The sequence below is a fragment of the Bufo gargarizans genome, chromosome 7 (assembly GCF_014858855.1).
Source record: "Bufo gargarizans isolate SCDJY-AF-19 chromosome 7, ASM1485885v1, whole genome shotgun sequence".
Lineage (NCBI taxonomy): Eukaryota > Metazoa > Chordata > Amphibia > Anura > Bufonidae > Bufo > Bufo gargarizans.
Genome location: NC_058086.1, coordinates 160,424,808 through 160,438,621, shown reverse-complemented (window position 1 = coordinate 160,438,621; position 13,814 = coordinate 160,424,808). Strand labels below are relative to the sequence as shown.

Genomic DNA, 13,814 nt, shown 5'->3' with positions numbered 1-13,814 from the left:
ATCCGTTTTTTTCCCCGGATCCATTGTAATAATGCCTATCCTTGTCCGCAAACTAGAAAAAAATAAAATAAATAAATAAATAAAAATAGGACATGCACTATTTTATGGGCGGAGCAACGGAACGGACATACGGATGCGGAGAGCACACGGTGTGCTGTCTGCATTTTTTCCTATCTGAAAAAAAAACAAAAAAAAAACGGAGCGGACACGGAAACAAAATACGGTCGTGTGCATGAGGCCTTAGACTGAATGGCGTATTGCAACTGATAAAGAAAATCAGCAAGAAAACACCAGCATTCTCAGAAGTGCTTAAAGCAGGGTCAAACCCCACATATGCTACAGTTGCTATTGACAGCGGCTCTTGGCGGGTTAAGCGACCATAATCATCACTCACCCTGGTCACTGCCGGCGAGTTTCAGATGTATTATATAGCCAGTACACACCATGTATCAGGTGAGCCCACTCCATACAACCCCTCAACACTTATGATGTACATGTCTGATCAAGCATTAAGGGGTTACCTCCCCTCCCCCCATCATATTAGCCATAGCTAAGCAATGTACTATTGCTAACCCAATCTGCTGTCTCACTCATCACAAAAACAATAAAGCAGTCTTTCTATCCCTTGTGAACTACTTCATGCGACCCATATAACACAGCCTAATACACTACCCACAGCTTGCACACTTACATCCTCAGGAAACTCTCTCAACTCGTTTTTGCTGTTCTTTCTAAATGACGTCAATGTTTTCTTTAGAAAAGACTATCCCCGATACTCACCTGCTGATCTGTTTAGTCTTGTTGTTTTTTTTTTACATTAAGAATGACAACCTTCTTGGTGCCAAATCTATGGGTCACCTGTTGATGTCTCTTCTGTTTACTGTAAATTATCTCTGTTGATTTTACATATACATTATACTGGCATTTGGGACACTCCGCTTTTCTTGTTTTCCTCCTACCTGACCAGTTATTTACAATATCCTTTGATGATGATGCATCCTCCTATTCACCTCCGTTGATGTGCCATAATCCCTTAAAGGGAACCTGTCACCAGTTTTATGGTGTCCTAACTAAGGGCAACATAAATAAGTGACTGATTCTTTTAGCAAAATGCTGGGTCACTTTCTTTAATTGACCCAGTCAATCTGCCAACATCTTGTATTGAAAAGCTCCAGCTGATAATGATGAGTCATTAATATTCATGAGCTCCCGACTCTCCCCGCCCACCTTCTGCTAAATGACAGTTTGTTTCCATATGAATCAGCAGCAGGTGGGCAGGGGAGGGGCTATAGCTGTTAATTAAATATACGCTGGACTCAATGACATCACGCCGGACTCGAATCAGGTCATTAGCATGCGGCATCTTTGTGTGAATACATCTAAGGCACTTTTTTAGTAGTTAATGATTGTATATAATCAGTTAAGATTATAATCAAATATCCACATGACAGGTTCCTTTTAAGTACCGAGCCCATTTTTCGTTTTTTCCTTCCCATAGCCATAACGTTTTAAATTTTCTGTTCATATAGACATACGAGGGCTTTTTTTTTTTTTGCGGAATAAGTTGTATTTTTTAATGCCACCATTTAATTTACCATGTCTTGTTTTGGGAAATGAAAAATTTGTGCAGTTAAACAACATTTTGGCAAGGTTTTTTGGGGTTTTGATATTATGGCGTTCACTGTGCGCTAATAATTAGCGTACATGATGTCCTTATTCTGTGGCCCAATACAATTATTATTTTTTACTACTTTTTAAAAAAAAATTCTAACTTCTTTGCATCGTTATTTTCTGACCGCCATAACTTTCCGTCCACAGAGCTGTATGAGTGTTAGTTTTTTGCAGGCCGAACCGTAGTTTCTTATTGGTACCATTTTTGGGGTGCATACAAGTTTTTGGTCACTGTTATGAAATTTTCGGACAGGACAATATCTGTTATGTCTATTTTTTTATATGTAAAATTGGGAGGGGGGGGGTTTAAACTTCTAATTTTTCTTTACAAGAATTTCTTTAAAAGGTTTTACTTTAACAGTAACTTTTAGCCCCCTTAAGGGGTTAGAACTTGGGATATTTTTATCTCTTGTCCCATTCACCCTAACAGAGATCTATCTATTAGGGTGAATAGCATTGGCAATGTAACATTGAAAAATAAGCCTCCTCGGCACTCAAGGAACCACAAAGACCAAATTCATACACTTTGAAGTTCAATTAATGCAGTCTCCGATAATCAGAAAATTGAAATAGGCTTGTGTATTTGGTACAGAACTGCCTCAAAATAAGACTAGTACTGGAAGATAAATAGGAAATTAAAAAGCTTACCTGTAGTTTGATTAGGACACTTTGTTAACACTTCTGGTGCACGGAAGCCAGGTGTGCCAGCTCTTGGGGCAACTTGTCTGGTTCTTAATATGTAGTGAGAAAAAAAAAAATATATATATAAAAAGTTAGAATCTGCCACCTTCCCTAGTTCTCTGAGAGCTCAAACACTAATTGACCTCCCGAAATTATAGAAGCAGTGTAGTTTGTTCTGTTTTGCTGCTTGCGTAACTCCCATTCACCGCAATGGAAGCTATGGAAACAGCAAAGCTCAGCTGTTTCGGTAAGCCTGGCCACCTAGGGCCGGCGCTTAATCTCGTCACACTGTAGAAATGGCAAGATGGGACAAATCCTTTAAAATAATTTTTTAGCAAACTGGTAAGTATTAGGTAGGGCTCATGCACACAAACATATTTTATTTCTGTGTCAGTTCCGTTTTTGAGGACCATATGCGGAACCATTCATTTCAATAGGTCCGCATGAAAAAAAAAAAAAAAAAGGAAGTTACTCCATGTGCATTCCATTTCTGTATGTCTATCTAGCAATAAAATAGAACATGTGCTATTATTGTCCAAATAACGGACAAGGATAGCACTGTTCTATTAAGGGTCAGCTGTTCCGTTCCGCTATATACGGAATGCACACTGACGTCTTCTGTATTTTTTTTGCGGATACGTTTTTTTGTGAACTGCAAAATACATATGGTCGTGTGCATGAGCCAGCCCTAAGTCTGCAGATACAGTGGAACTGGAGGCTGTAAAGGAAAATCTGTTGAACATTTCTAATAAAAAGATAAAAAATAAAATTATTTTAGCCCAAAATAAGCAAAAAGCAGTGATAGTAAAAAATCGCCTTTAACAACCATTCCGATCAGTCTCAGGTGTTCCATTGCTTACCGGGTTCCTGCTGGTCTCTGTTTCCTGGGCCCATGTCAACACGTGGGAAATGTCTGTTCAGCCAACCAGTGTCAGCAGCAATAATACCCCCACTTATAATGACTGGCTTAGTAGGCATCTCCCGTGTTGAAATAGAAACAAGAAGCAGAGACCGACCCAATAAGCTTTGAAACAGAAGCGGCAGGGGACCTGTGAGGGGGGTACGTCTTCAATTTTTTTAAATTTCATATTGAGACATTTCCGTATAAAATTTTTACCCCCTTGACAACTCTATTATAATAGTTATTTGCAGAAATTGTAATACCCCTTTAAGCATGATGTACAACCCAATTACAGTAGCTTTTACACCAGCTCCACAGCAGAGGGTATATCTTTGTCTTGTAGAATTAGTCAGTGGTAATTGTACAAAACTGGCCCAGATGGTGTACTATATGGTTTTGACATCAAATACATTACCTTGCAAGACAAATACTGCAGACTTGATCTCTTTTGTAACAGTCACAGGTCAAGCTGGTTGGGCAAGTACTGGCAGCTTTCCTGGCCACTACGCCACTTGTGTTCTTTGCAGAAACAGGCTTTCTTGCTGCCAACTTCCTGGATGCTGCATCCGTTATCTTGGACTGCTTTATGTTCTGTAATATTTAGGATTTACAAAAAATGAATATAACATGGAGATTAAGAACAAATCAGCGTTTAAATGCATTAAAAGGAGTTAGATGAAAGATATTTGCCAAGAATGTTTAACATAATGCACATTATTCATTAATGCAGATGACTGAAGTTCAAAGATTACAGTAGTTGTAAAGGATCCAGTGCAACCACCTAAAAACTTAAATGCGTTTTCTTAAAGGTTTTTTCTTTTTTTAAAGCCATAGAATGAATAAAACGATATATTTTTACTGGACGGTTTTCCAATACAAACAGTGGATGGTTCCCATAGCTATGTCTGGAAACATCAGCTGTGTATTATTCATATATTTACTAGGAAACAAATATTTACATGTTGACTAAGCGCTGTTCACATCCGTGTCAGGACTTTCATCTATAGGGATCTGCCAGAATCTTCATACAATGGATACAAAAGCCGTTGATTTCCAATGGGGGACGTCGAGTTGTCCTCTTCAGTGTTTCCCTGCATGTTGTCTACACTGTAGTTGTGGTGCAGTGCAATTACAGCTTCCTCTCCTATTCACTTTAATTACCCTTCACCACTGCTACAATGTACATTGCGTGCAGGTAAATACTGGAGGAAGCAGGAGAGCCACAATCTCTTCAAACAGCTAATCGGCAGGAGGTCCCAAGAGTCGGACCCCCACGGATCTGAAACTGATGACCTATCCTAAGGATAGTTCAAAAATTCATGAAACCGGAATACCTATTTAGTAGAAAACTGCACTAAATACTGCACTACACTACAACAAAACCCAAAACTTTATAGCTTAACTGTCCTGCCGCTCCAGTTCACATTAGCTCTGCAGCAGTGACATCAAATTCATTCCTCAAGTGAATGTTGCAGTCCATCACTGGCCTCAGCAGTCATGCGAATAGTGAACAGAAGGTGATCGCTGCAGGAGCGGTGTAAAGGTGGATTTATAACAAGTGAGAGTGAATCTGGACCGCACATCCTCAATACTATGCTTTTGATATAACAATTGTTTTTCAGCATAATAAAACATGGCTTTTCAGCACAATATAAATAAATATAACCTTATGCTATGCACTAAAAGGAGGCATTGGTATACAGTTTGATCAAAGAACATAGGCGAACTTACCGTGACAAGGTTGCCTCTTCAAGTGGGGACCTACTCTAACTTTAGCGCGGCACTGCGCAGCGACCATCGGCACCTCCGCACTGCTCCAGTAGGCAAAGGAACCCAGTAGCCACACAGCACCCTCACTGTGCGGCAAAGCCACCTTGGCCCTGGGTCCCATCGCTCCACCAGCACAGCACAAAAGCGGCAATGGCCACAGCCCAGCACCGCATAATGTGAACAGGTGCAAAAGGCTCACCTGTTCACAGACTCTCAGGAACTCCAACTGAGAGATGGTAGGAATTTATAGACCCTTAGCACAGAGTTTCCCAACCAGTGTGCCTCCAGCTGTTGCAAAACTATACCTCCCAGGATGCCAGCACAACCAAAGGCTGTCCGGGCATGCTGGGAGTTGTAGTTTTGCAACAGCTGGAGGCACGCTGGTTGGGAAACACTGCCTTAGCAGACTCCTGCCGATTAAAAACACCTGGGCTGAATGGGGAGGAATGCTGATCCAGAATTGGGGAAAAAGAGAATAAGACGAATATAACAAGTGAGAGTGAATCTGGACCGCACATCCTCAATACTATGCTTTTGATATAACTGTTTTTCAGTGCGGAGGTTCCGGTAGTCGCTGCGCAGTGCCGTGCTAAAGTTAGAGTAGGTCCCCACTTGAAGAGGCAACCTTGTCGCGGTAAGTGGGCCTATGCTCTTTGATCAAACTGTATACCAATGCCTCCTTTTAGTGCATAACAGGTTATATTTATTTATATTGTGCTGAAAAGCCATGTTTTATTATGCGGAAAAACTGTTGTTATATCAAAAGCATAGTATTGAGGATGTCCGGTCCAGATTCACTCTCACGCGTTATAAAAGGTGGATTTAGACGAGCAGATAATCGCTTAATCGATCACAGGCATCTGTGACTAAATGACCAAATGTTGTAGCACTAGCATTTAAATGAAACGATTATCAGGGGTGGCCAACCCGCAGCTGGATCCTCGCACCTTCACTTGCGGCTCTCAGAGGAGCGTGCTCTCCTCTACATATGCGGCTCGCAGGGGAGCAGGCCAGGGATGTCGCAGGCATCAAAATATTAGCAGCACAGAGAAGGAAGAAGAAAGCAGTCCCCACTCCCCCTGTGCTGCTGCTAACAATGAAGTTAACTCATTCATTTATTCAAATACAGGAGGCAGGTGCTGGCTGCAGAATAATATAGCCTGCACCCAACCTCTATTAGAGGTAGCTGAGATCCACAGCAGTTAACCCCTTAGGCGCCATACCTGACTGCAAGGGATCTCGCAGCGTCATCAATAGAGGCCAGGTGTCGGCTATGTGATTCTGCCGGCACAAAGCCTCCTGTATCTGTATTAAAGGTTAATTGTCATTGGTGGCTCAGTGCATGCCCCCCCCCCCCTAATACGTGGAGGCTTGCGCTGTGACCTGACGCTGTGCACGTCAGGTCACTGTGGATAGGGCGCCAAAGTCCTCAGAGCAGCTGCAGCAGAGGTAGGATAAGCCTGCTCCTACACAGTTTTGTTTTATTAAAAGTACTGATCATGGGGTCTTATCTGACATGGGGGTAGTATTAGCTTAGATAAGCCTCCCCAGTGCTCAGATAAGACACCAAAAATTAGACACCCCATGTTCACATCTCCCCCATGTCAAATCACCCTCCCCCAACATGATCTTAAAATGGGGGTGGGGTGGTCATCTGAGAAATCTTGAAAAACATTGTGGGGAAAAAAAAAAAAAAAAAGATTGCCAGTAGTCTCACTAAAGGTAGGAAAGGTGGTTTAAATGCACTTTAAAGTGTTTAATAACTCAATTGCAGTAATACTGTCGTGTGCACGCATATTTGTGTAAACGTATAGCTTGCGGAACCTGGCAGTCATACGTGTTTTTTTTCTGGCTCTTTGTGTCTGTAAGGTTTGCCACCCCTGCACTATATTTCACCTTTATTTGTGAAAAAAATCCCAAATTTACCAAACATTTTGAAAAATTCCCAAATATTAATTTCTCTACTTTTATAATAGATAGTTTATACCTCATATAAATCGTTATTACTTTACATTCCTCATATGTCTACTTCATGTTTGGATCGTTTTGAAAATGACATTTCATTTGTTGGGGACATTAGAAGGCTTAGAAGCAAATCTTGAAATTTTTCAGAAACTTTCCAAAACACACTTTTTAAGGGCTAGTTCAGGTCTGAAGTCACTTTGTGGGGCTCACATGGTAAAAACCACACAAAAATGACCCTATTTTAGAAACGACACCTCTCAAGGTATTACAAACTTTGTTAACCCTTTAGGTGTTCAACAAGAATTAATGAAAAATGGAGATGAAATTTCACTTTTTTCACAGATTTTACATTCTAATCCATTTTTTCCCAGTAACAAAGCAAGGGTTAACAGCCAAACAAAACAATATTACCCTGATTCTGCGGTTTACAGAAACAGCCCACATGTGGTCGTAAACTTCCAAACGTCAGGGCGCAAAAGGAAAGGAACGCCATATGGTTTTTGGAAGGCAGACTTTGCTAGACTGGTTTTTTAGATGCCATGTCCCATTTAAAGCCCCCCCGATGCACCCCTACAGTAGAAACTCAAAAAAGTTACCACATTTTGGAAACTACGGGATAAGGTGCCAGTTTTTATTGGTACTATTTGGGGTTACATATGATTTTTAATTACTCTATATTATGTTTTTTTTGTAATGCAAGGTAACAAAAAAAAAAAAAAAAAAAAAAAAAAAAGAGATTTTTGTATAACTTACCAGTTAAATCTCTTTCTCGCTCTTCCTTGGGGGACACAGACCTTGGGTATAGCTCAGCTCCCTAGGAGGCGTGACACTAAGTAAAACTGTTGAGCCCCTCCTCCATCAGCTATACCCTCAGCCTGGAGATAGAGGCTACCAGTTGCGTGTCCAAGTAGTGAAAGGATAACAACCAATAACGGAAACAACCAGCCAGCAACCCAACGGGGCGCCAGACCATAACCCTGTAACCAAACACAGAAGGGTGGGTGCTGTGTCCCCCAAGGAAGAGCGAGAAAGAGATTTAACTGGTAAGTTATACAAAAATCTCCTTTTCTCGCCCATTTTCCTTGGGGGACACAGACCTTGGGACGTTCAAGAGCAGTCCAAGAAGGGAGGGACCACAAACCCAAGGCGGAACACCACCAGAGCATCAGGAAACCGCTGCCTGCAAAACCAGGCGGCCCAACGCAGCATCCGCTGATGCATGCGTATGCACCCTATAGAACTTTGTGAAAGTGTGCAGAGAGGACCAAGTGGCTGCTTTGCACAACTGTTCAGCCGAGGCCCGATGCCTCTGCGCCCAGGAAGCTCCGACTGCTCTGGTGGAATGAGCAGTGACGCCAAAAGGCGGAGGCCTGCCCTTGGCTCGATAAGCCTCAGACACCGCCAGTTTAATGAAACGGGCAATAGCCACCTTGGAGACCGCCAACCCTTTGCGCGAACCCTCCGGAACCACAAACAGGGAGTCCGTGCGCCGAAAGGACCCGGTGACCTCCAAGTAAATCCTCAACGCCCTGACCACATCCAGACGGTGCAGTTCCCGTTCTCTGGGGTGGGAAGGAGAGGGACAGAGCGACGGAAGGACGATGTCCTCATTGATGTGAAAGGCGGAGACCACCTTTGGCAGGAAAGTCGGGACAGGCCGAAGCACAACCTTATCCTGGTGGAAGATCAGGAAAGGTTCGGAGCAAGAAAGAGCCGCTAACTCCGACACCCGTCGGAGAGACGTGACGGCCACAAGAAAGATGACCTTGCAGGACAGAAGGCGAAGGGAGACCTCCCGTAAAGGCTCGAAGGGGGCTGATTGGAGCGACGAGAGCACCACATTCAGGTCCCAGGAAGGAACTGGAGGGCGGTACGGCGGAACAGAGTGAGCCACCCCTTGTAAAAAGGTCTTAATTGGCCCTAGAGGGGCCAGGGGACGCTGGAGAAGAATAGACAGCGCCGAAATCTGACCCTTCAGAGAACTGAGGCACAGCCCCAGGTCCAGACCCGACTGGAGGAAGGACAGGATTGTGGGAAGAGAAAACCGGAGAGGTGGGATGCTCCGGGACTCACAGAACCCCAGATAGGACCTCCAAACCCGATAGTAGATCCTAGAGGATACGGGCTTACGAGCCCGGATCATGGTGCGGACTACGTCCGCGGAGAAACCCCGTCGCGTTAAGACGGCGGTATCAATAGCCACGCCGTCAAACGTAGCGAGCCTAAATGCTCGTGGAAGATCGGTCCCTGAGAGAGAAGGTCTTCCCTGGAGGGCAGTGGCCACGGTGCGTCTGCCAACAGCAACATTAGGTCGGCGTACCAAGACCGGCGGGGCCAATCCGGGGCGATTAGAATCGCGGGGACGCCCTCTGCCGCGATCCTCCGAAGAACCCGTGGCAGGAGGGGAAAAGGAGGAAAGACGTACAGAAGGGAGAATTCGCGCCACGGAAGGACGAGCGCGTCGGCGCCGTATGCCTTCGGGTCCCGTGCCCTGGCCAGGTATAGGGGGACCTTGTGGTTGAATTTGGAGGCCATGAGGTCCACGTCGGGGCGACCCCAGCGAAGACAAAGGGCTTCGAACACCTCTGGGTGCAGGGACCATTCTCCCGGGTCGATGGTGGACCGGCTGAGGAAATCCGCCGCCCAGTTGTCCACCCCCGGGATGTAAATCGCAGAGAAGGCCGGCACGTGCGTCTCCGCCCAGAGGAGAATGAGGGTCACCTCTTGCATCGCTGCGAGTGCCTCCCTGATGGTTTATGTATGCCACAGCCGTGGCATTGTCCGATTGGATCCGAACAGGGTGGCCCCTCAGCAGATGGGTCCAGTGTCTGAGGGACAGAAGAATCGCCCTCAGTTCCAGAATATTGATTGGAAGTCTGGACTCCGATAGAGACCAAACGCCCTGGACGGACCGGGGAGGGAAAACCCCCCCCCACCCCCGTAAGCTGGCATCTGTGGTAATCACCAGCCAGTTCAGTGGAAGGAAGGACTTCCCCCTTAGAGGGATATGCAACCACCAGCCGAGGGAAGCCCGAGCCAGGGGAGGCAGAAGAAAGGTCCTGTCCAGACTCCTCGGTGATTTGTCCCAGGCCGACAGAATTGCCCTCTGAAAGGTGCGGGATCGGAATTGTGCGAACGGCACCGCTTCGAAACAGGCAACCATCTTTCCCAACAACCGCATGCTGGATCTGAGGGAAGGGCGGTGATGGCGGAGGAGACTGCGAACCGACCCGCGAAGGGCCAGACGCTTGTCCGACGGAAGGCGGACCTCCGCCAACTCTGTATCCAGGAGCATCCCCAGGAAGATCAGCCGTCTGGAGGGGGTAAGGGAAGATTTGGGGTGGTTGATAATCCAACCGAACCGCGTCAGGGTCTCCAGAGTGAGTTCCACACTGCGGGATGTCTGAGAGAAGGAGGGTGCCTTGACCAGGATGTCGTCCAAGTATGGGAGAAGAAAAACACTTCTTGAACGTAGAAGGGCCAAGACAGGGGCCAGGACCTTGGTGAACACTCGAGGAGCCGTCGCCAGACCAAAGGGAAGGGCGACGAATTGGAAGTGATCGTCCCCCACCGCGAAGCGCAGGAAGCGGTGATGACATGGAGCAACCGGAACGTGGAGGTATGCATCCTGAATGTCGATTGAGGCCATGAAATCCCCTCTTTCCAGGGAGGCCACTGCGGACCTGAGAGACTCCATCCGGAATCTCTGCAGTCGGAGAAAACGGTTCAGGCGTTTTAGGTCCAAGATCGGACGCACTGAGCCTTCCTTCTTGGGAACCACAAAGAGGTTCGAGTAGAACCCCCTGAACCTTTCCGTCGGAGGCACGGGGGCGACGACACCCTTGTCCATTAGAGAGTGAATGGCCGCGAAGAAGGCGGCCACTCGTACGGGATCTCGCGGAGGACGGGATCGGAAGAAACGGTCTGGCGGAATGGACGCAAATTCGATTTTGTATCCGCAAGATACAATCTCGAGCGCCCATGCGTCTGAGATGTGGGCCCGCCATACGTTCCTGAATAGGAGAAGGCGGCCCCCCACCCGGGTGGGTGGGGGCGCACCTTCAGGCAGAGGGCTGCTGGCCTGTGGGAGCCCGTGCAGGCTGGGACTTGCGCCAGGTAGGTTGCGTCCGAAAAAACGGCTTCTTGCGTCTATCCTGGGCTGGGCCAGAGGAAGAAGAACTGGCCGCGGGTCTAGACCCGGTGGGCTTGCGAAAGGACCGAAAACGGGACGAACCAGCGCGACCACGGGGGGCGCCCATTGGCCTGGACTGGGGGAGGTGAGTACTCTTCCCACCCGTGGCCTCTGATATAAGTTCGTCCAGACGGGTTCCGAACAGGCGGGAACCCGTGAATGGTAGGCCGGCCAAAGAGCGTTTGGAAGCGGCGTCCGCCGCCCAAACCTTCAGCCAGAGTTCCCTCCTGACAGAAACTGCCAGGGCAGAGGAACGGGCAATGAGGGCACCCGCATCAAGGGAGGCCTCACAGACGAATTTTCCGGCCTGAACAATTAGTTGGGCTAAGGAACGGAGGTCCTGAACAGGGACGTCCGACCCTAACTCCCGTTCCAGTTGCAAACCCCATTCAGAGACCGCTTTGCCAACCCAGGCGGAGGCAAAGACCGGTCTAAGGGCCGAACCAGAGGCAGTAAATATGGCCTTGGAGAGGGATTCCGTACGACGGTCCTCAACAGACTGGAGGGAAGATCCGTCCTGTACAGGAATAGTAGTGCTTTTGGACAGGCGAGCCACGGGAGGATCAACCTTAGGCGGGGATGTCCACGTGGTCACAGAATCCGCTGGAAAGGGATAACAAATGTCCAGCTTTCTGGGTGTAATAAAGCGGACGTTAGGCCGAGTCCAAGCCTTGGATACCACAGAAGAAAAATCAGCGTGTATGGGAAAAACCTTGGAGGCCTGTTTGGGGCGGAGAAAGGACACGCCGGCCTGTTCAGAGCTGGGGGGGTCATCGTGTAGCTGAAAGGTATCACGGATGCTAGTGACAAGATGCCCCACCGCGGACGCCAATTTGGACGGAAGCTCTGAGTCCATGTCCACGTCCGAATCCGCCAGTTCTCCCTCAGAAAGCGTATCCCTTTGAGAGGATAGACTTGACTGAGCTCGCACGCATGGCGGAGAGAGCGAAGCATCTGGAGAAGATGTGCGCTCAACCCTTGAACGTTTCTGAGTATGCCGGGCCCTGGAAGATTCGCTGGGAGGCAGGGAACCAGTGGGGGCGGCAGAAAACGGTAGTCCCAGCGGGTGCGACAGGGATTGTGGCAGCCTGCGGGAGAGGCGGTCTATCCACGAGACGGCCCACTACGTGTGTAAGGCTTTCCACCGCCTGAGACAGAGACCTAGCCCAGTCAGGGGGTTCAGAGGCACCGGGGGGCGCAGCGGGAAGCGGGCCCTGCACCGGGGCCTGACATGCAAGGCAATGCGGCTCAGATTGCCCACGCGGAAAAAGTTCCTTACAGGCGGTACAGGCATGGTACCAGGGTTTGGGGGCACCTGTGGGATCTGACATGCTGAAGTGTGGTTGTACTCTAATATAGAGACCACAAAGGGTTATAGCAGCTATGACCAGGAGGGTTAGGAGAGGGTTAACTGTCCTACCAGTGCCTCAGAAGAACGTCAGGAGATGGCCCAGATCAGCAGCAGCAGAGAAGCAGTGAACAGCAGTGAGCAGCAGAGAGCGCCCACAGAAGCCGAGCGATGTACACAGGAGGTTAGAGTCCCCCACCGTGTCCCAGCTTCCTGTCAGGAGTGAGGAAGCGCGGGAAACCTCAGCAGAAAGCACGGGGAACAAGCTCTGCCCCCTCCAGCGCTTGAAATGTCTCCTGTGAAGGAGAACGTAGCTCCGCCCCCAAAATGACGCGCGCGTAAGCCCCGCCCCCTGCCGGGACCGCTAAGCCCCGCCCCCCGTTCTCGGCGGGAAGGGGGAGAGAGAGAAGAGAAAAATGGAGTCAGCCCCGAATGAGGGGGAGGGGGGGCAGAAAGATAGCAGCGTGGGGGGGAACGGCGTGGGGGTGCTGAGGATGCTGCTGTGCTGCATTGTCCTGCAGATGAGCGCTCAGAATGAGCGACCACGGGTGCCCCCCTTACCCAGAGGGGTAGATGCTGCAGATAGGGACGGGGTATGGGCTGGAATAGCCATCTCACCGTCCGACGTCTTCACCCTCAGTCCTTTCCAGCAGGGTCGCCCCTTCAGCCACTGGCACCGCAGTGGCAGGAAGCTGGAAGAGGGGTTTGGCGTGCGGGCGACCCCCTAGCTGGCGGGATGTAGGGGAGCCATTGCTGCCCAGATCCTCCTATTGCTTCTGTGGGGGAGGCAGCAGTGCAGATAAGTTGGCACTGGCGCAGCTCAACCCCGGGAGAGCAGAGAGGTCTAATGCGTCTCTGGTATCCCTAGGAAAAAATAAAATAACAAAATTAGAAGAAAAAGTAAAAATAACAAGGAGAAAACAGCCCTGCAGTAGCAGGGAGTGTCTTGCCTCCTTGGACACTAAGCTAAAACTGGTAGCCTCTATCTCCAGGCTGAGGGTATAGCTGATGGAGGAGGGGCTTAACAGTTTTACTTAGTGTCACGCCTCCTAGGGAGCTGAGCTATACCCAAGGTCTGTGTCCCCCAAGGAAAATGGGCGAGAAAATAATATGTAATGTTTTGGCACCGGTTTTATTTTTTATAACATTCATCTGACAGGGTAGATCATGTGCTATTTTTATAGAGCAGGTTGGTACGGACGCAATGATATTAAATATGTCTACTTTCTATGTTTGTTTCAGTTTTCGATAATAAAGCATTTTTGAAAAATAAATAAAAAATAATG

At 48.0% G+C, this 13,814-nt stretch overlaps 1 protein-coding gene across 3 annotated transcripts in view; it reads right to left on the bottom strand.

The window, feature by feature from the left end:
• CDC7 (cell division cycle 7) overlaps positions 1-13,814 on the bottom strand; it is a 64,207-nt gene that overhangs the window by 11,644 nt on the left and 38,749 nt on the right. For all 3 annotated transcript variants that reach the window (XM_044301280.1, XM_044301281.1, XM_044301282.1), the window contains 2 exons: positions 3,669-3,844; positions 2,320-2,402 (listed from right to left, as the gene is read on the bottom strand). In XM_044301280.1, coding sequence (XP_044157215.1) covers positions 2,320-2,402; positions 3,669-3,844 — 259 coding nt within the window. The remainder of the gene's footprint in view (positions 1-2,319; positions 2,403-3,668; positions 3,845-13,814) is intronic.